Raw genomic sequence first — 20923 nt, 5'->3', positions numbered from 1 at the left:
CACTCCTCACTCCAAGAACAGTGTGGATACATGAGCATCTATGCCATTTTTGTGACTGACTGACCGAATGAGTGAAATAGCAGCAGCAGGGACATTCGTGCAGGGAGAGGAAGCCATGGCAGGGATTATGCGGAGATGCCAAGAGGAGAGAGGACATCTGCAGAGAGGCCCTCCTGATATTATGCCAGGCAGTCTGCTCTGGGGACATCCCCTCCCCAGGGGCAGCTTTCATCCACACGTGGTCAATGCCCCATTTTCCAGTTTTTTGTATGGAAGTTAAAATGTTTTTTGTTTAAACTGGTTTTGTAAGTGCTGGTCACTGATCCTATTGAAAACCAAATCAAACCAAACCCAAACCATGTAACAGACCAAACAAAATAGGATCATGTAGTTCATGGACCTCTAGCTTGACTTTCCTTTCCTAATTCTTTTATCCATTCATCAAATGTTTAATGACCCTTCTCCCTAAGTTCAGAGTTTCAGTTGTGGAGATGAAAATTCTCTGTCCTCAGGGGGTTCATGGTCCATGGGAGGGGCAAATAACCAGTCCAGTACAATGTCAAATAAAAGGACTGTGACAGAGGAGGATGCCTGGCAGCCTCCTTTCCCAGAGGAAATCGGGCTATCCTTTGGAGCTTTCATACACAAGAGGTCCCATGTGACTCAATGTTGCTCTGTGCTAATCTGGGGTTCCTTATGTCCACCCACTCTCTGCCACCCCACCCAAGTGGTATGTTTAATTTCCAACCCTCATCTTTCCTATGCCCTAGAACTCAATTAGAAACTGCTGAAGTGATATCCTGGCTTTTTAAGATGGTCTTTCTTGGAAAATTATACCAGCTAGGACTGTACTACCCTGGGAGATGAGGCACATTGCTTTTAAATTTTAGCTCTACCACCCTGGCTGGTGTGGCTCAGTGGACTGAGTGCTGGTCTGTGAACAAAAGGGTCGCAGGTTTGCTTCCCAATCAGGGCACATACCTGGGTTGCAGGCCAGGTACCCAGTTGGGGGCACATGAGAAGCAAACACATTGATATTTCTCTCCCTCTCTTTCTCCTTCCCTTCCCCTCTCTCTAAAAAATAAATATATAAAATCTTTTAAAAAATTTTAGCTCTACCGTGTACTGATCATATAGTTCTGGGTGACTTAATTACTCTGTGCCTCATTTTTATTGCCTTTTGAATGGGTTTAATAATAGTTCTCTGCTCCATCATGCTGTTGTATAAGTTAAAGGAGCACTTAGGTAACTGTTTATTAACTGTTAACAAATGGTCACTACCCTTTTTATTGACTTGTTCCTGATTGTTCCACGAGACTCTGCTGATCCTTGTTTCTGTTATAGACAAGATTATACTTTTCAACCAGTACCTAGGTGTTGCTAAGACAAAGAAAGGCTGCAGAGAGCATGGTACTTACAGGATCAAAGTGTGAGTTCACCAGCATTGAGCATTTCCCATGGTTTCTTTCCTTGTGGTCTTATTCTTTTTCTTACTTGGGCTACGTGGAGACAGCAGGCTTCAGGTGCCTTAGAGACCATCTGTCCTGAGATCACTTGCACCCAGTCCTGTGCTCTGGCTTTCTGGATGTGGGCACTGTGTCCACGCTATGAATGGGGGTCTCAGCACTGCAGCCAGTGGGTAGAGACTGGGAAGGAAGCAGCACGAGCAGACACAAGCCTATAGAATGAACCTACTTTCATGCAACTTTCCCTGCTAATAAAAGGAAATGGAGGCTTGCAGAGAGCTTATAATATTTCAGCAGATGGTCTTGTAATAGAATGTTTTTTCAAAATTTTCTGCAAGATATCAGAGACTCTGAGAAAATGTGCATCAAGTAATGAAGAACAAAAAAATGGCTTTGAGAACTCCCTCTCCATAGCATGTTGCTGAGTTGCTCTCCCTTTCCTGGCACAATAGCTGGTTTGGAAAGTTAGGAAGGTAATCCTAGAGAAGTGGCCTCTTACGGATTCTGTATGAACTCTAAGGAGCTGGGACTTGGTCCTGGGGTCAATGTGCACATAGCTCTGCTCCTCCCCTCTCTTATTTTGGGCTCTGGTCTGGACAGGACCCATTTGCTAGTTAAGGACAGCAAACTTAGGTGGAAACCTGGGTTCAGAGAAACCAAGTACCCAGTGTCTTGTAAATAATTATTGGAGCCAGAATCTGGACCATGCTTTCAGGCATCACAGTGTACAGTCTTCTTAAAGATTAGCATCTGTTTCCCTCCAAAATCAACTTCCCAATAACATCATTCATTTTATTCCTTAAGCACATATTTCCTGTGTGGCCCTGGCCATGCTCCTGACCTCCAGGATTTATAGCCTAGAAGGGATATGGACTGGTAAACAGACCAACAAATACACAATTTGTCACCTTGGAATGCATCTCTGTTTACACACAAATTTATACACAAGTTGGCATCTGGCAATACTGAGCAGTTTATCTAAGTATATCCATGTTCTAAATAAATACTGTATTACCTGTATGAATATACATAGCTATGTGTAGATGACATACATAAATACAATGCGCATTATTTCATTTGTCTTCACAATCTAGGTGGATATAGTTTCCCATTTTCAGGCCAGCAGCCTGTGTTTCTCTGCCTTCTTTCTTGCATTTAACCAGACAGTCTTCTCCTGTGGGACCCTCTTTCCCGCCCCAACCAGCCTCTGTTCAGATCCTCACTGTCTTCTCTAACCTGGGTTATTGCATAGGCCTTCTAACTAGTCTTTCAACCATAAATCTTTTTTATTTTCCCTTAATATTTTGATAACTTTATTTAAGAATAATTTGTTTCCTTTATAATCCTATGTATTTTAACATCTTTATTGATGTATAATTCATACATCATAAAATCCCTATTTAAAGTATACAACTCAGTGGTTTTTAACATAGTCACTGTGTTATGCAGCTATCACCACAATCTAAGCTTAGGACATTTTCATCACCCCAAAAAGAAACCCTGTACCCCTTAGTAGTCAGTCTGCATTCTTCACTGTCTTCAGCCCTTGGAAACCACTAACTTGCTTTTTAATCTCTATGGATGTGCCTATTCTGGATATTTTATATAAGTGGAATCATTATATGTGGCCTTTTGTTATGGCTTCTTTCATTTAGTATAATGTTTTCAAGCATCTATCAGTACTTCAGTCATTTTTATGCCTGAATATATTCCATTGTGTGGATATATGTCACTTTTTAAAATTCAGGTGGACATTTAGGGACTAGGTATAGGGGAAAAAGGGGATGACTGCTGATGGACACAGAATTTCTTTTTGGGGTGATGAAAATGTTCTGGAATTAGACATTGGTGATGGTTGCACAATTTAGTGAATATACTATGAACCACTGAATTGTACATTTTAAAAGGGTATGTTTTATGGAATGTGAATTATATATCAATAGAAAAATCCAATAACATTTTTAAAAAGATGTCTATAACAATTACTGTAGATAGGCATATTAAGGACGGGTAAATGTAGGTATAATGAGGGAAAGAAAAACGGTGATATGTGCCTGCATGAGAGGGTATTTGACATATAACATCTCAGAGCATCTCAGTATCAGTTCAAGGGCAAAGATTATCTCAGATCATCTCAAAGTTATATTTGTCTTTGAGATTTGCCTTTTTACATTAAAAATCTGCTATCCATTATGTTTGTGAATAGGTATATTCTCTTTTCTGGTTGAGCATTTAATAACACTTTTGTTATCATGATAATCATTCTTGGCTTCCATTTATTTTTAAACTACAGTATACTAGATACTGCATTTAATGCTTTATACTTCTCATATGCATAACTTCACTTAACTTCACTACAACCTTATGAAATATAGGTGGTGTTAATCTCCTTCTAATTGTATAGATTAGGAAACTGAAACTTAGAGAAGTTCTGACTGGAACCAAGGTCACTAGGGAAGTTCAGATAACTCACATGACTCCACTCCAGGAAGACAAACAATCCAATTAAAAAATGGGTAAAGGAACTGGGCAGACATTTCTCCAAGGAGGACATTCACAGGGCCCAAAGACATATGAAAGGATGCTCAGCATCACTAGCCATCAGAGAAATGCAAATTAAAACCACAATGAGATACCACTTCACACCAGTCAGAATGGCTGTCATAAACAGATCAACAAACAACAGGTGCTGGTGAGGCTGTGGAGAAAAAGGAACACTAGTACACTGTTGGTGGGAATGCAAACTGGTGCAGCCATTGTGGAAAGCAGTGTGGAATTGCCTCAAAAAGTGAAAAATGGAACTGCCTTTTGACCCAGTGAGTCCCCTGCTAGGATTATACCCAAAGAATCCCAAAATGCCAATTTAAAAGAACCTATGCACCCCAATGTTCATAGCAGCACTATTTACAATAGCCAAGTGTTGGAAGCAACCTAAATACCCATTAGTAGGTGAGTGGATCAAAAAACTATGGTACATTTACACAATGTAATACTATGCAGCAGAAAGAAAAAAAGAACTACTACACTTTGTGACAGCATGGATGGAACTGGAGAGTATTATGCTAAGTGAAATAAGCCAGGGGGCAAAAGACAAATACCACATGATCTCACCTATAAGTGGAATGGAACCAACAAAACAAACAAAACAAGGAAAATATAATCACCAACACTGAAAGAAAAAAGAAACCAACAGAGTCAAGAGTGAAGGAGGGAAGGGTGGTGGGGGGAAAGGGAAGGGAAGGATCAAGTCAAGGAACATGTATAAAGGACCCATGGACAAAACCAAAGTACGGAAAGATTGAGGGAAGGAGGTGGGAGAGGGGGGCAGGGGAAAGTGGTGGCAGGAAGGTAGAGACAAATGTATTTGAACAAAAAATAAAAATTAAAAAAAATAAAGTAGCCACATTGATATATGTCAAAAATAAATAAATAAATCTAGGGTTTGTTTTTTTTCCCTAATTTTAAATCCTGCATTCTTAAACCACTACTCCATCATCTTTTCAAATTAGAATACATCATTATCAAATTAAGGATTGTATGGGACGTAATTTGGACCAATCATGGGTCTTGCTGGGTCTTTGAGATGTTATTATAACCATCATATATCTTTTTATAGGCGTGATCTAGTGTCTTGTTACACAAAGTAACATTACCTGAGAGCTTGTTAGAAATGTGTAATCTTGGGCCCTTCCCAGACCTATAATTTAGAATCTATATTTTATCAAAATCTCAGGTAACTCAAATGTGCTTTAAACATTTGAGAAGCACTGCTGTAATACATAACTTTAGAGGCATCCAGTTTGATGATGAACCAGTGAATTGACATTATCAAAACCATTTGGGATAGGATGCTGTGATCCCAGAATATTGTGAGGCTGATAAACTGGGAATCAAGAAAACTGTTCATAGCCCTGCATCTTTGTTACCTGGAGCAAGTCACTTAATCTGAATCTTATTTTATTCATACATGAAATGAGGAATCTTTTTGTTTGTCTCAGTTCTTGAAAATAAAGCATTTAATATCATTAACTTACCTCTCAGATACCTCAGTAGTTGTGTCACAGAACTTTTAAAATATATCTTTTTCCTCTCTTTTTAAAATCTGTTTGTGTCTTTATACTTAAAATGTATTTCTTATCAATAACATAGAGTTAGGGCTTTGCTTTCTCATTGGGGGATATGATAAGCAAAATAATGCCCCCTACAAAATGTCTACCTCCTAATCCCCAGAACCTGTGATTATGTTCTTTTATATGGTAAAAGGGACTTTGAAGATGTGACTAAGTTAAGGATATGTGATGGAAATATTGTCTGGTATTACCTATGTGGGTCCAATGTAACTTCAAGGGCCCTTATTAGGGAAAGAGGGAGACAGGAATGTCAGAGAAGCAATGAGCTACACATGATGTGGGGCCATGAGCCAAGAAATGCAAGCAGCCTCTAGAAGCTGGAAAAGGCAAGTAAATATAGATACTTCTCTGGAGCATCCAGAAGGATACAACCCTGCCAACACCATGAATTTAGCCAAATGAGATCTATTTGAGACTCCTGACCTCCACAACTGTAAGGAAATACATTTGTATTGCTTTAAGTTACCAGGTTTTTTTTTTTGTTTGTTTGTTTGTTTTTGTAATTCCTTACAAAATAGGAAACTAATATGGGGGTTAAGTCAGTTTATGTTTAATGTTATTATTAATATGACTGGATTTAAATCTACCATCTTAGCTTTTAATTTCTGTTCCATTTGTTCTTTGTTTTTCTTTTGCTAGTTTCATGAAGTTTTTTTGGGGGGGTGGAGAATGGAGATGAATCAATATATTTTAGAATTCCATTTTATCTCCTTTATTGACTTTTTGTGTCCTTTTTTGTTACTTTTTTAGTGGTTGCTTTTGAAATTACTTTTTTAAAAAAATTATGACAGGGTGTGCTCAAAACATATTCTGTTACTTCAGAAACTATTCAAGAACTTTATAAAAGCATCCTTCTTGGGATTTTTCTGAGTTTCTTGGTTATGTTATGTATTGTATTTAATTATTTTCAGAAGTTCTTGTCCTCAGTCTCTTTACTCTTCTGCACTATTTCTCTCTTCTACTAGGACTCCAATTAAATGTATGCTATTTCATTTGATATTGTCATATTATCTTGCATGCCCAGTTCCATTTTATTTTTCATGATCTTTGTGTTTCATTTTGAGTAATTTCTAATGATTTGTTTTCAACTTCATTGACTCTTTGCTCTCTCCAGTCTGTTAAATGCATGATTTCATGCACTACTATGCAGAAATTTATTTCTAGCATTTCTATTTGATTCTGTTTTATAGTTTTGGGTGGTGTCAAGTGAAAATGGTGAAGTAAGGACCTCTGCAAAACCTCTCTTCCATAAAAGCAATGAAAATGGCCAGAGTCTATTTTTTTAGAACCTGAAAATTAACTAAAGGCTTGCAGCAATCCAGGAATATTTGTTCAAAAAGTAATTTGTGAACCTCAGTAAGGACAGTGAGCTTTGTGGCATTTTAAACTGTCTTATTCCTATTCTCTTCTCCCCAACTAAGCAGTAACCTGGAAAACAGACAGCTTCAATCATGGTAAAAACCAGCAGCCTAGCAACCACTGGACAGGGCGGAAAAGAACTTGAGTCACTCAAAGGCCCATTTCTCTAGAGCTGTCAGTGTTTTTCCTATCCGTTGGTTTTCTGGAAGACACCACTTGCAAGGCTGTCTTTATTTGGTATTACTTACACGTTGCCCAATGGAAACAACCTTTTCCCAGGGAGCATTTATCAAAATTATCAGAGGCATTGTTGAACATCACAGCTGCCTGAGGAGGTAGATAACAATGTAGGCAAACAGAAGGGGAACTCAAAAGTGTAAAAAGGAAAGGTAGAGAATGAGATGCTCATAGGGAATTTAGAAAAACTCTGATATACTTCAAGGAATCTAGAACACTTGCATGGATGTGTAGGGCTGTTTACAGGGAGATCTCAAAGAGTTTGACACCTAGATATATCATAAACTGTCAAAGTCCAAAGCCAAAGAAGGAATTTTGAAAGTGGCAAGAGAAAAGTAATTCATGACATAAAAGGAACCCTCAATAAGATTAACAGCTGATTTCTCATCAAGAATAATGGAGGCCAGACAAGCATCCATATCCCTGTGGAAATTCTCCATCTCTTCACACATGGTGTCTACCCTTTTTTACTAGATTCTGTAACATATTAATCATAGTTATTTTAAAGTCCCTCTGTGTTGATTCTAATGTCTGGGCCACTGCTACGTCTCATTGTATTTACTATTTTTTTCTTTAGGGTAGATTATTACTTTTTTGTTTTGTATGTGTGTGTTTTAAAAGCTTTTTGTTTGAATGCTCAGTCTTACGTGTAAACAAGACAAAACAGTAGTGACTGCAGTTTATATTTATGTCTAGTGAAAGGTTTTCTTTCGTTTTGTAAGGCTATTAGTATGGGGAATTGGGTCTCTTGTAAGTGGAATATAGTTGGATTTTCTTTTTCTTTCTTTTATCCAAAGTGATAATTTTAAGGGTGAGATCAATTGATTCACATTTTATATTACTTACCTGTTGCTAAATAACAAGTTACAAAATTTGGTGGTTTAAAACAGTCAACATTTATTATCTCATGGTTTATGTGGGTCTAGGATGTGGGCCTGGCTTGGCTGGTGCCTCTGCCTCAATGCCTCTCACAGGCTGCACTCATAGTCTCATCCAAGGATGCAGCTTGGGAAGGCACCACTTCATCTTACCTCATGTGGCAGTATTTAGTTTTTCACTGGCTCAGTTCATTATTATGAGGATATCTCCATCATTTGAGCAAGTGAGGGAGAGAGTGTGAACAAGAGGAAAATCACTGCCTTTGGTAATCAGAAAGTGACATTTTATCACATTGCAATATTCTATGCATCAGAAGTTAGTCACACAGCAACAGCTCATACTCAGGGAGAGGGCATCACACAAGGGCATGAGTGCTGTGGTCCATTTTAGAAGCTGTCTACCACATATTTATTGCAATAACTGATTTACTTATACTTGTTACTATAATTTTTATTGGTATTTTTTGTTTACATCATCTTCTCTCCTCCTTGTCCCTTCATTTTCTACCAATCTCCCCATCTTTCTTTTTATGTGTACCTTTTATTCCCTTCCCCCACCTCATTTTCACCCTAACCCTCCCCACCTTCCTCTTTCTCTAACTTGCCTTTACATCTGTCCTCTTTTTCTGTCTTCTTGTCTCCCTTCGTTCTCCACCTTCCTCTTCCTATGCCTTCCCTGTCATGCTATTCTTTTGAAATAGCATGTCAAGACTGACAGACTCTTCTTTCACATTTATCTTTCTCGTCCATTGCAACATTCTGGCTGAAATATCTATATTATATTTCAATTTGCTAATTTCTTCCTTACTGCCCTCAACCTAGGGTTTGTCCTGTTTTTCATTTTGAAGAAATTTAAATTTTTAGCATTTAACTCTGGGGTTTTTCCTGTTCTGGATTCAAAATTTCTTCTTTTTAAATTAAAAGTTATTCTTTCCATATATCTTTTGAAATTTGAATGCTGGCTAAATATTTTATGATATTAAATTAACAAATTTTTTACCTTTTTATTGAATTTATTGGGATGACACTGGCTAATAAAATTATATAGGTTTCAGGTGTACAGTTCAATAATGCATCATCTGTATATTGTATTGTGTGTTCACCATCCCAAGTCTCCTTCCATCATCATTTACCCCCGTATTCTCTTCTACCAACAATGATTTTTTTTTTTGATGTGCGATGGTAGTATGTAGAGATGAAATGGTCTCCTATAAGAAATTTGATGGTTTGGGGGGTAACATCCAGGCCTTATTCCTGCTCCAGGACCAGAAGAGCAGCAAAACCAGGTGAGTGATGCCAGCTGCATGGGTGGTTTGGAGGCTTTGGGGAGAGAATGGAGAGTAGCCGGCAGGATCCCAGTGCGGACTCCTCCCCCATATGCAGCAGTGGGAGAGGACCCAATAACCCCACCCCCAGGAGTGACTCTGCCCCACCCCGATCTGACGGTTTGATGGTCTGATGATGGTTTGAGAGTATAGGTGAAACAAGATTTCATTTAGTTTATAATTTTTGAAGTTTTGTGATGGTTCTCGGGGGTTTTATTACATTATTCTGTTTTGTGTTTAAATTTTTGCATAATAAAGTTTTTTTTAATCCTGTTTATAATGTCCCATATAATAATTTAATCAGGGGTGATCTTGTTATTGGATAGAGGACCTGGCCTCAAGTAGGTCTGCCTAGGGCCTTCTTTGTGTAGGAAAGATTTCACAACACAAGTGCAGGTGAATGAGGGTACATTTATTAAAGCTGGGGACGGTAAAATAAGGAAGGGCTTAGCATAAAAGAAATAACAGGAGAGCCTAGGCTGGGCTGCCTTAGCTCACTGGGGAGTCAGAAAAAGGGGCCTATGAGGACAGGTTCAGGGAGTTAGCCTGGGATGAACTGCCACTGCCCATTGTTTTTCCAATTGCAAGTCTCAGGGCCCTTAGAGTTTAGGAGATATGTGCCTGTGGAGAAAGTGAGGGAAGAAGAAGAGAAAGGGAATAGTGTGTGCTGCTCCCCAGCTGCATTGGATTGCTCCTTTGTCTTGAGGCTTTTATCTCCCTTGCAGGTGGGAATCTTAGGGGAGGTCTCAGGGGAGGCTTTCAGCAGACTATGCATGAGTTTTCCAGGTGTGCCCTTTCAGGGTCACATCTCCACTGATTGGTCAGTGCAGAGCAGGGGGTCTTTAGTCATTGCAGCTGGTCCTGGCATCACTCACCTGGTTTTGCTGCTTTTCTGGTCCTGGAGCAGGAATACAACTGAGGCCTGGATATTATCTCTAGAGAGGTGACTTTCTGTATTTGACTATAAATTCCTTGGCCATTTTGTTCAGCTATCTTGTCTCAATTTTTCTATTCCACTTGTCCTCACTTCCTGGCCTGTCTTAAACTCATATTTCAGTTGCTGGTTTTATTGGTAGTCTTTCATAACATTATGTTTCTACACATAATTGGGATTAGTTTGCAGGCTTGTTTTGAGTAGAAAGTTTGATATTTACCTTGTTTTGCTTTGCTTTGTTTTTTCTCTCATTTTCTTTTCTCCCTATGTAGCACTTTTGTGGTTGCCTACATCTGCACCCAAGTGCAGGGCCGGGTGTGATTGTGGCTTTCAGAGGCCTGTCTCTACAGTGGTCCCGGTGGTGCTCTGGCTCTGGGACCTGACCCATGGGTACGTGGTTCATTTATTAGGGCTATAGCCTTGGCCTGTGGGCTGAACTTAGGTTTAATCAAACTGAAGACCACGTCCTATGTGGGAATCTTGAGGAATTTTTTTACACAGTCTTATTCCAGGGGGAATCTCGGCTTCATGTAGAAAACCTGGCTTCAGTTCCTCACCTCTGTGGAGTGGAGCTTGTTCTGACTATCTCTACAGCATCATCTACTGCTTTGCATTTGTTTTGTTAGGCATTTTATCTTGTTTTTGAGCCTGGCAATGCCTTTTTGGTTTTGTACTCTTATTTTTTATCTGCCCTGCTATGTGCTGGGAACAGAGTAAACAAGTCAGGTATGAACTCATTGTGTGCTCCCTTAACTGGGGGGGAACTAAATCACTAAAGAGTCCTTTCAGTTCCCCATTCAAAGAATGTAGTCTGCTGAGTAGATCTTCATAATGGTGGTATTTTTCCTTTGTATTGGAAACAACATACTTTATTCAGTGTTTTTTCCCCTAGAAGACTTTTTTTGAAATCTCCTTAGAGAAAAGAGCAACCACTACCCCCACAAATTATACTCTCTGTGGTCTCTCCAGTACATATCCCTGTCCGAAATTATCTGATTTATGTGCGTACAGATTTGTCTCTTCCACCACGATCTAAGCTCCATGGGAGCAGAAACTTTCTCTCTTTTCTCTTTTGTAACCCCAGCCCCTTAATGATAGTGCCTTTCACTTGGTAGACACTCAATAGTGTTCTGATGATTGCTGAATCAGTCACTGAAACCTGTCTATGTCTCCCTAATCTCATGGTCATGTTAAGAGATGCCTGTTGCATGGCCTATCATGAGAGCTGGGAGTAGATATTGGACTGTAACAGCTATGTAGGGTGACTAGTGTCTGATGCCTGCTCCCATTCATCAAAATTGAATCATTGTGTGCTTACTCTAGGCCCAGCACTGACATTCAGGTGTTTGTATCTTATTCATTTTTTATTGCCCTTTTCCATGTCACGTCCTGTCCAGTGTCAATCATTGGATTTCATTATAAATCTCAGAGATGAGCAGAGCAGGTAGGTAGTACTGATTAGTGGATGAAGTGAAGGCAGTGGGCTAGTCATCTGGCTGGCTCACTATGATGGAGTCCATGGCTTTGGGGGTATGCTGGAGTCAGGCAAGGCCTTTCCTCTCACTGAATTTCCATTCCAGTGGGCAAGACAGACTTACACCTTTTGAAACAGTTCATCCCTTACTTTATAACAGCTTACTTGTATGGCACAGATGTGACTACAGAAGTCCTCCTGTTTCCTCAATATACCTTTTCCTGTGTAACAGTTTCTCTGTAGTCTGAGGAAGCCACAGTGGTTGGGGAGCTTTGCCTGGAGCCTTCACTCAACTTCCCATTTCTGATGTTGGAGTTCATGCTTGCACAGGCTTGCACAGGCCCAGGAACCATGGGCTGAGTTCCCAGAAGAGGCACCCCAGTGTGTCGGTGAGATGGTGGATAGAAGTGTGGAGAGAATCAAGATGGCGGAGGAGTGAGTGGAAATCTCACTGACCTCCTCCCAGGACCAACCTGGAATTACAACTAAATTGGGGAGCAATCACCTGGAACAAACAACTGAGCAAGAGCGAGAGAGGAGCCCTGTAACCTCGGAGACAGAAGAATTGGCTTTGGCGCAATCTAACTGGTAAGGAGTGTGGTACAGACCTGAGAAGGTGGGCAAGGTGCCCAAGGGCAGCAGCACCAGAAGGATATTGAAACAGCCAGTTGGATCCCCCTGAGAAGAGTGGGGTCTAAAGCAAAAGCGGGGATCTCTAGCCCACTACACCAGAGCCCAAAAAGTACACAAAAAACAGCCAGCTGCGAAAAGCGGCAGGGTTGCTCTCTACCAGAGACAGATGGCTGAAGATGCAAAGAACTGTTTAAAGGGCCAACGCATAAATTTTCATTTGCAGCCACTTACCATGGTCTCTGGCAAGGGAAGGGGCAGAGTGGGCTACAGATGCCTGAGGAGAGATGGGGGAATGAGGTTTTGGGGAGAGAACTGAGAGAGGAGCCGGCGGGATCTCAGTGCTGACTCTTCCCCCATATGGCAACAGCCATCTTGCTCAGGCAGAGACCATACACCCTGAGCAGCATCAGCGTTAAAGGACCCAGTACGCCGCCCCCAGGTGGGATTCTACCCCGCCCTGTGCTTTCTTAGCCGCCTGCTGAGTGCAGAGTGACAGCCACAGACAGTAGATCCCTGACTAAAGAGGGTGCAGAGAGGGCTGGAAACACTTGAGAAGAGACTGGGGATGGAGGCTTTGGGGAGAAAATGGAGAGAGTAGCCTGCAGGATCCCAGTGCGGATTCCTCCCCCATACGCAGCAGTGGGAGAGGACCCAATAACCCCACTCTCAGGAGGGACTCTACCCTGCCCTGAGCTGTCTAAGGCACCCTGCTGAGTGCAGAGTGAATAGATTAACAGCTGAAGGAGGCAGTTACAAACAGTAGATTTCTGGAAGTCTCGAACACACTGCCTAAGGTCAGACAGGGAAGACATCTGACATCATCAGAGGCAGATCCAGAAAGTAAAAACAAGCAGTCTCATACCACAGAAGTTCACACCACAAAGTCAGGAAATCAAGACAGATCAACCTAAAAAACAGAAGCGAAAGAGAAGAGTTTCTATCAAATAATGGGAAGGCAAAGAAATACACCCCACTTGAAGAGAAAGGAGGAGTCTCCAGAAAGAGAACTAAATGAAATAGAGGCAAGTAAACTATCAGATATTGAGTTCCAAACAACGGTTCTAAGGAAGCTCAATGAGCTCAGTGAGCTCAGAGAGAATTACAAAAAACTACAGGGAAACTATGAGGAACTTACTGCAAACTATATCAGCATGAAAAAGGACACAGAAACTATCAATAAGAGACAAGAGGAAATGAAGAATACAATTTCTGAATTGAAGAACACAGTAGAAGGAATCCAAAGCAGGCTAGACAAAGCTAAGGGCCGAATCAGTGAGCTGGAGGACAAGGTAGAAAAAAGCTCCCAGAAAGAGCAAGGAAATGAAAAAAGACTCAGAAAGCATGAAGAGGCATTTAGAGAAATGCAGGACAACCTGAAATGTAATAATATCCATATAATAGGGATACTAGAAGGAGAGAAGGATGAGGAAGGGATAGAGAACATGCTTGAAAAAGTGATGATGGAAAACTTCCCTCATTGGAGGAGAGAAAAAGTCCCACAAGTCCAGGAAGCACAGAGGGTCCCATTCAAGAGGAATCCAGTGAGGCCCACTCCAAGACACATCATCATGAAAATGGCAAATATCAAAGACAAACAGAGAATTATAAAGCAAGCAAGGGAGAAAGAGGTAGTAACATATAAGGGAGCCCCAATACGGCTAGCAGCTGACTTCTCAACAGAACACTGCAAGCCAGAAGGGACTGGCAAGATATATTCCAAGAATTGAAAAGCAAAGGCCTGCAACCAAGACTGCTCTACCCGGCAAGGTTCTCAATTAAAACTGAAGGCAAAATACGGAGTTTCCCAGACAAAAGAAGACTAAAAGAATACACCTCCACCAAACCAGCACTGCAAAATAGGCTAAAGGGACTGCTTTAAGATGAAGAAAAAGTTTCTGTGATAACCAGTTCTTTTCAGAGTTGCCAATACTTGATATTACCAATATTTTTAATACTCATTAATCTGATTGTGATAATGATGTCATTTCAATTGTTCCTTTACTCTTTGTTGAAACTAAACCTGTTTTGGTATATTTCTTACCTATTTCTTTTTTTTTTTTTTAAGAAAAAGCTTTAAATGACTTTTTGGTATTCTTCATCCAATTATTGATTAAAGGTTTGTAGAACTTTTTTCCCCTAAAAAAAACCCAACAACCTGTTAACTATGTTTTAGATGTGTTGCAAATATTTTCCATTCTATTCTTTGTCCTTTAACTTTTTTATATGTATATTACTATATAGTTAAATGTTTAATGCAATCATATTGTTAATATTTACTTTATAGTTTCTGGGTTTGAATATTTTACTTCAGGTCATGAAAAATATTAGATCTATTTTCTTCTAGAACTCCTTAGATTCTACATATTGATTTTTAACTCACCTGAATATTTCTTGTATAATATGTGAAATAGGGCTTTATATTTGTTTTATTTCAAGCAATAGTGGTCCATGGACCTTATTTGTTGAATAAGCCTTATTATACCCATTATTTGAAATATCAGCTTAATCATTACATATATTAATCAGATATATACATTTGTCTCTAGAATGTTCATTATATTTCATTGATCTACTTGATTATTTCTGTGCTGGTGTCATGTTGGTTTAATTGGTGAGACTTTATAATGGTTTTAAATTTTTAAAAATATTTTATAATTGACTTTGACATTTAAAAAAATAAATAAAATCAATCTGCATTTAAGAAGGAAAGAAAGAGAGATGGTACTCCTACCTTTTGTGACAACATGGATGGAACTGGAAAATATTAAGCCAAGTGAAATAAGCTAGTTGATGAGACAGTTACCATATGATCTCACCTATAACTGGACTCTATTCAACAAAATAAACTAATGAACAAAATTTAAAAAAAAGTAGTGTGGAAAAGCCTCCTTGTCTGTTGCCCCACTGGCCCCTTGTGAATGGCAGTGGAAGAGCCTCAAAGAAGTTTTTCTTTCAGATGTCATCTTCCTGTTAGGCTGGGTCTGTTGGCCCGAAAATGGTAGGTCTAGGGTCCTGGGAGATATTTCTGTGCTGGCTGCGTTACTGTATGAGACCATCTCTCTGATTGCACCAGGGATACTTAACCATTCAGTGCCGCCTGCTGAGGGTCCAGCACAGATTAGCCATGCTCACATTCCTGGGACGTGCTCAGCACCGTGCTTTGAAAATCCTGAGAGAAATATCCAGCATTCAGTCTCACTGTGTGTATTTAGCTTTTTTGAAGTGTTAGCATTACACAGGCATTCCAGAAGCCTTCTTAGCAATTTTAGATATGCTACAGCTGCCTCGGGAGCCAAGTTACTACTCTTTTCTCTATTCTACAGGTAAGAAGAAAATACACAGAAAAGGCTAGCAGCTTGCTCAAGCTTACAGGCCACTTGGTGGTTTAGCTGGCATTCGAGCTCAACTCTCAGGTGGTCAGCCTGTTGTCAAGCCCTGCTGGCCTGGAGTTTTCCTAAGAGCAGTGTGGTCCTCTAAATCCAAGCCTTTCCTCAGGTGCAGTCATGTAGTCAGCTCCTGAGCAACCCTCCCGCCTCTCCTCACTCCCACTAAGGTTTCAAAGAGGTTTCATGCCAAGGACAGTAGCAATGCTAACGAAATGAGCTTTCAGAAATATCAGTTCTTGTCCTACCTGGTATTTTTTGAACAACTCAAACCCATGTGCTCATACCATAGTGCAGTTTGAAGGAAGAAGCCTAGAAATCAGAATCTTACTGACTTAGGTTCATCGTTGACCTCAGTGGTTGACTAGTTTTGTGATTTTGGGATCTTGAGAATTAGGTGACACAGGAGCCTAGAATGGTGTCTGAGCACACTTGACCCTTAACAGAAGGCAGATGGCAAACAGATCACATTATTCCTCCTATAAGCATCAACCCTGTCTTCCAGAGTTCTCAGACCCTGCTTTGCCATGGTTTTGGTGTCCCATTGCGGTGGCCTGCAGTGACCATGCCCTTTTCTGTGGGGTTTCCTTTACCTCTGCAGAGTCCTATGGGGTCCCATTCCAGGTTTATATATTATATCTAACTGAGCAGGAACTTGGCAGAGTTAGGAAATTGTTTCAGGTCACCCAGTTAGTTAAGGACGGGGTGGGTTTACCCCAGGCCTCCTGGTTCCACATTGCTTGTCCTGGTTAGCCAAGCCCCTCAGCCTAACTGTGATGGTGAGGGAGGGTCCTCAGCTGTGTGCACTAACATTTCTGTTTGTTCCACGTCAGGTGGGTGAGGAAGCAGCTCTAAGAGTCTGGAATTCTGATACTGTTCACCTTTCAGATCCCTGACCCCTAAGGCAGGGAGTTTGCTGACCAGTTGAAGGGCATTTTGGCGCCCAGCCTCTTACAACTTAGACAGTGAGTCAGTGGCATGATGTGGTGCCAGGTATAAGGACTCCATGGCCAGGCTCTGCATCTGCTGAGGTTCAAACCCAGCTGATAGCTGTGAGCTTTGGAGTAACTTAGCTCCTCTGTTTCTTCATCTATAATAGGGGACCATAATAATCCTACCTATCTTTTAGAGAAATTGTAAGGATCAAATGAAAGAATCTGCAAGAAGCACTTAAACCAGTACTTGGCACATACACTAGTTAGCATTCAGTAAATGTTAGTGATTATCATCTGCGAAAATGGCCCTAGCAATGACCTACCTTTAAATTTTGTGGTGAAAATTAAACACAAGATAAGTACGTGATCTAGCATAGCATAGGTTTAAATTCATTAATGCTGTTCTCATGTCACTGTGAACAGAAGTCATTGTGGGTTTCAACTTGCAGCCGCAGCCCAGGTACCTCTGTTTAACATGAGCTTTATTCTCTTCCAACTAGGCCAGAGAGCTGGAGAACCGAGAGACAGAGCTGAGATGCCACAACACCTTCTATAAGGAACAACTGGAGCACATTGAGAGGAAGGTAAGGCTAGAGCTAGGCTGCCTTTTGGGGGGCCAAGTCCTAAAAGCCCCATTGGGGAGAGAGGAGCCTCAGTGCTCATTTTCCCCAATAGCCAGTCACCCTGCAGACATGCCCTCCTGCATGCCACAGCGAGCACTGCACCCCTATCCTTTCAGCAAGTGGCAGTTCCAGAGATCTTTTTGTTGAATGTGGCTGACTCGTTATAGTTCAATTTCAGAAAAAAACTCATTTCACCACAGGGCAATGCTGAGACCCAGTATACCTTTCTCACTTTAGTTAAGACTCATTTGATAAAAATAATAATAACACGAAGTCTTGCTATACAAATATATTAAAGTTGTATTATTGATTTTCTCATGGGAGTCAAAGAGATTTGATGAGTGCAACATGGCTACACTACTTCTCTAAGGATAAGCCTTTGACATGAATGAGATTCAAAGACATGTCATCTTTCCTTTTTGAAAAGCCTATAACAATTCCTAAAATTTCATTTGGTAACTTGCTTACCTTGCGGCATAGGGGAGGGTTTTGTTGACCATGACAGATTTTTTTCAAAGAAACAACTTAAAACGTGGGAGGGGATGGTTGGAAGGGTAAAAAAATTATTCTCTTTCCTGCCTGAGCCAGCATGCCAAGCTACCTGAGCCATTAGCTTATTGCAGACAAATCTTTGAGAATTGTTTATCACGGTTTGGAGCTCTGAAACTGGCAGTTTGCTTAAGGGGCTTGATTTTCATAGGGGATTTCTCCTCTGGCATTGCCTCACTGGAGCCTGGCAGATACCTGGATTTCTGGATTTCCAGGCAGTTGGAACATGAGGGAGGTTCTTCCCTGCTCCATGGACACCCTCACCTGTTTACTCTCTTTGGGCTGTTTAGGGGACCATGAGAATGGTGATATGAACACAGAGTGGTGATGGTGACAGCCTGTTGTCCCAAGGGTTCGCAGGGCCCTCCGAGCTGCCTGCAGAGGTGGCCCTTTGCAAGCACACATTTCCCTGAACAGCCTCCTGCCTAGGTTTGACTATAGCTGTAATGACAAGGATTGTGATTTGAAATCCTGGAAAAGGGTAAAAAAATTCCACTAGCAATAGCTCTGATTTTCATAGTTACCCATGTGTTCATAAGTACAGATTTTTGTTGTTGTTGTTATGTGTGCAATGTTACTGTCTCCTGCTGTGCTCCTCCTGCATTTTCTTCTTTGGGTTTGGTTTCTAGAAGCATGTGTCTGTTTGGGGCAGAAAGCAAGTAGCTCCAGCATTTTTCCTTCCCTAAAGTCTGTTTCTTCTTGTCACTAGCCTCACTCCTCTCTACTATAGTTCTCCTCCTTAAAACCAGCTCTCTGCTTTCCTGAAGGAAAGGAAATTCTACTGTATAAGCCCTTCTTTCTCAACTGGTCTGCCCACTCATCATAAAGTGAAGTCCAAATTCCTTATGTATGCAGATGTAGGTTTTTATTTTTTTTAATGAGATTTTCCTACATGCTTGTGAACAGTTATTGAATACATACAGAAGGAGGTACAAAAACATGATCTCCTTTCTGACTTACACACATGCATTTTGCTGGTGCCAATGCAAAGAAGGAAATTGCCTCCAACATCCCCAGGAACTGGAGATTGGTGAGGGATCTGGGGAATGGAGGGGAGCTGGAAAGCGGATCAAGAAGGCACCATCAAAAGCTTAATTGTATCGGTTTTGAAAAAAGTTTTCCATTTTCTCTGTGGATAATTTTACTCCTGTAATGGCTTGGGAGGATGGAAACACAGCATCTGACAATCTCTTTTATTAACTGTTGCTTTTATATAATTCTTCTTTCATTTGTTGAATACTCTCAGACCTTGACATTTCAGTTTCTGTACACACAGCTTCAGGGCCTTCCAGTCATCAAGCTCCTTTCCTTTCCTCTGCACTGTACACCGCCCCTCCCCCCCCCCAAACCAATTCCTCTTAGTTTAGAAATTGATGGTGGCAACCTGTTCAGGGGGAAACTTGGAACAGTTGTTGAATCATCCTCGACCACCCCAAATTGTTGGGTGTTTGGTCACAGATGAGAGAAGGTTGAGACGGAGGAGGCAGAGGCCTGGGCTCTTGGAAGTGCCTTAGTGTGTCCACAGGCCTCTTGGCTGGATCCCTGCTGCCCTTCTGCCTGTAGGATACTGGCCTGGAGTGCTGGCCTATTGTGCTTGGCATGGAGGGAAAGCATGCCAAGCTGAAAATGAGTCTGCACAAAATCCAGACTCATTTTCAAGGAGGCAGAGACTTCTTGGCCCTTTTGTACAGCAGTATTTTTTCCCTAGATGATTATTCTTCAGTATGGAAATCATATTTTGTAGGGCTCCTATGCTTTATAATCTTTCTGAGTAATTGTTCCTCACACCCACACTGCAAGATCTAAGTGAGGAGTGTTTTCGGTTTCACCACAGAGAGCATTCAGCTGCTAGAAGTGCCTCATGAGGGTCTTTTGGTACCTGGAAACACACCCCAGACATGGTGTTCACATGCAGGCTGTATAGCAGAGGGCAGTGCCAGTAAATGATGGACCTGGGCCTGCCTGCAGCTCTGTATCGTTGCCCTCTGCAGCCACTGCACCTTCTCACATCTCAGTTTCTGCATCTGTAAAACGGAGATACTAGTACTTTCAGGAGTTGGGGTGCGGGCATTAAACAAAGTAAGGTCTGCAAAGAGGTTGGTATATGCTATGTCTCCACTTTAAAGTGTACAGCAGCATCGGGGATTCTGTTTCAAGTCATAATGCTTCAGGTTTGGATTCAGCCATGCTCACGTATGTGTGTTGAGATAGATTTTATCTTACAGGATGGCCTGCTCTCTGGAATAGGGTTTTCTCAGATGACTGCTATGGCACTCATTGGTCATTCAGTATGCAGGTATAGAAGAGGGCTCTGTAAAAAGCAATGTGGAGACCAAGTGCTGCTCAAAACTGGGTGTTTCTCATATGCCTGAAAATATTAGAGAACAAGGCCTTTTCCGTTTCTGTATATTGGGTGTACAGCCCAGGAGGGTAACACTCTCTATTATCTGTGAACCTCTTGCCACCTTAACTGATCTCCCAGCTACCTTGACTCAGCTGCCACATTGTGATTTCCTATAGAAAACAAAAGACCTGGGAGTGAACTCCGCCTATACCACACCTGGATTCAGCTCTCATGGGGTTAAGGATGACTTGTACCACTTCAGAACAAGTGCATTTATTGTCTTCTAGCAGAAACCTTGGTGCTGAGTGGCTCTGAACTGGACTTTGACTGCTGTTGAGTTGACCACTCTTCTGCCTTCCACCATGGGGCCAAGTAGGCAGGGAGACAAGCAGACTTTCGAGCCCAGCAGACCTCAGCCCTAGTTCTGCCTCAATAACTTCAATAATTTAACAATTTTATGACTCTGAGCAAGTTGTTTAAATTCCTTAGGTTCAGTTTCCTTACCTTTGAAATGGGAATTTTAAGACTAGGCTGCTAATTGTTTTGGAGGTGAGTAGTTATTTATATAAAAGTATCGGAGAATATTCTCTTTCATATTAGTTCCACCCTCTTCACTCTTATTTAGTAAATGTATAACTATTCATTAACTCCAC

General features: G+C 41.1%; 1 protein-coding gene across 1 annotated transcript in view; it reads left to right on the top strand.

Moving 5' to 3' along the window:
- Window positions 1-20923, top strand: part of CHCHD6 (coiled-coil-helix-coiled-coil-helix domain containing 6) — a 327465-nt gene that overhangs the window by 158893 nt on the left and 147649 nt on the right. Inside the window, exon 5 of the mRNA XM_054587294.1 lies at window positions 17255-17338. Coding sequence (XP_054443269.1) covers window positions 17255-17338 — 84 coding nt within the window. The remainder of the gene's footprint in view (window positions 1-17254; window positions 17339-20923) is intronic.

The sequence above is a fragment of the Pteronotus mesoamericanus genome, unplaced genomic scaffold (genome assembly GCF_021234165.1).
Source record: "Pteronotus mesoamericanus isolate MK-2021 breed Mesoamerican mustached bat unplaced genomic scaffold, CSHL_Meso_final scaffold_118, whole genome shotgun sequence".
In the NCBI taxonomy this organism is placed as follows: domain Eukaryota; kingdom Metazoa; phylum Chordata; class Mammalia; order Chiroptera; family Mormoopidae; genus Pteronotus; species Pteronotus mesoamericanus.
The sequence above is the reverse complement of the archived record's forward strand: the minus strand, read 5'-3'. Positions and strand labels throughout refer to the sequence as shown.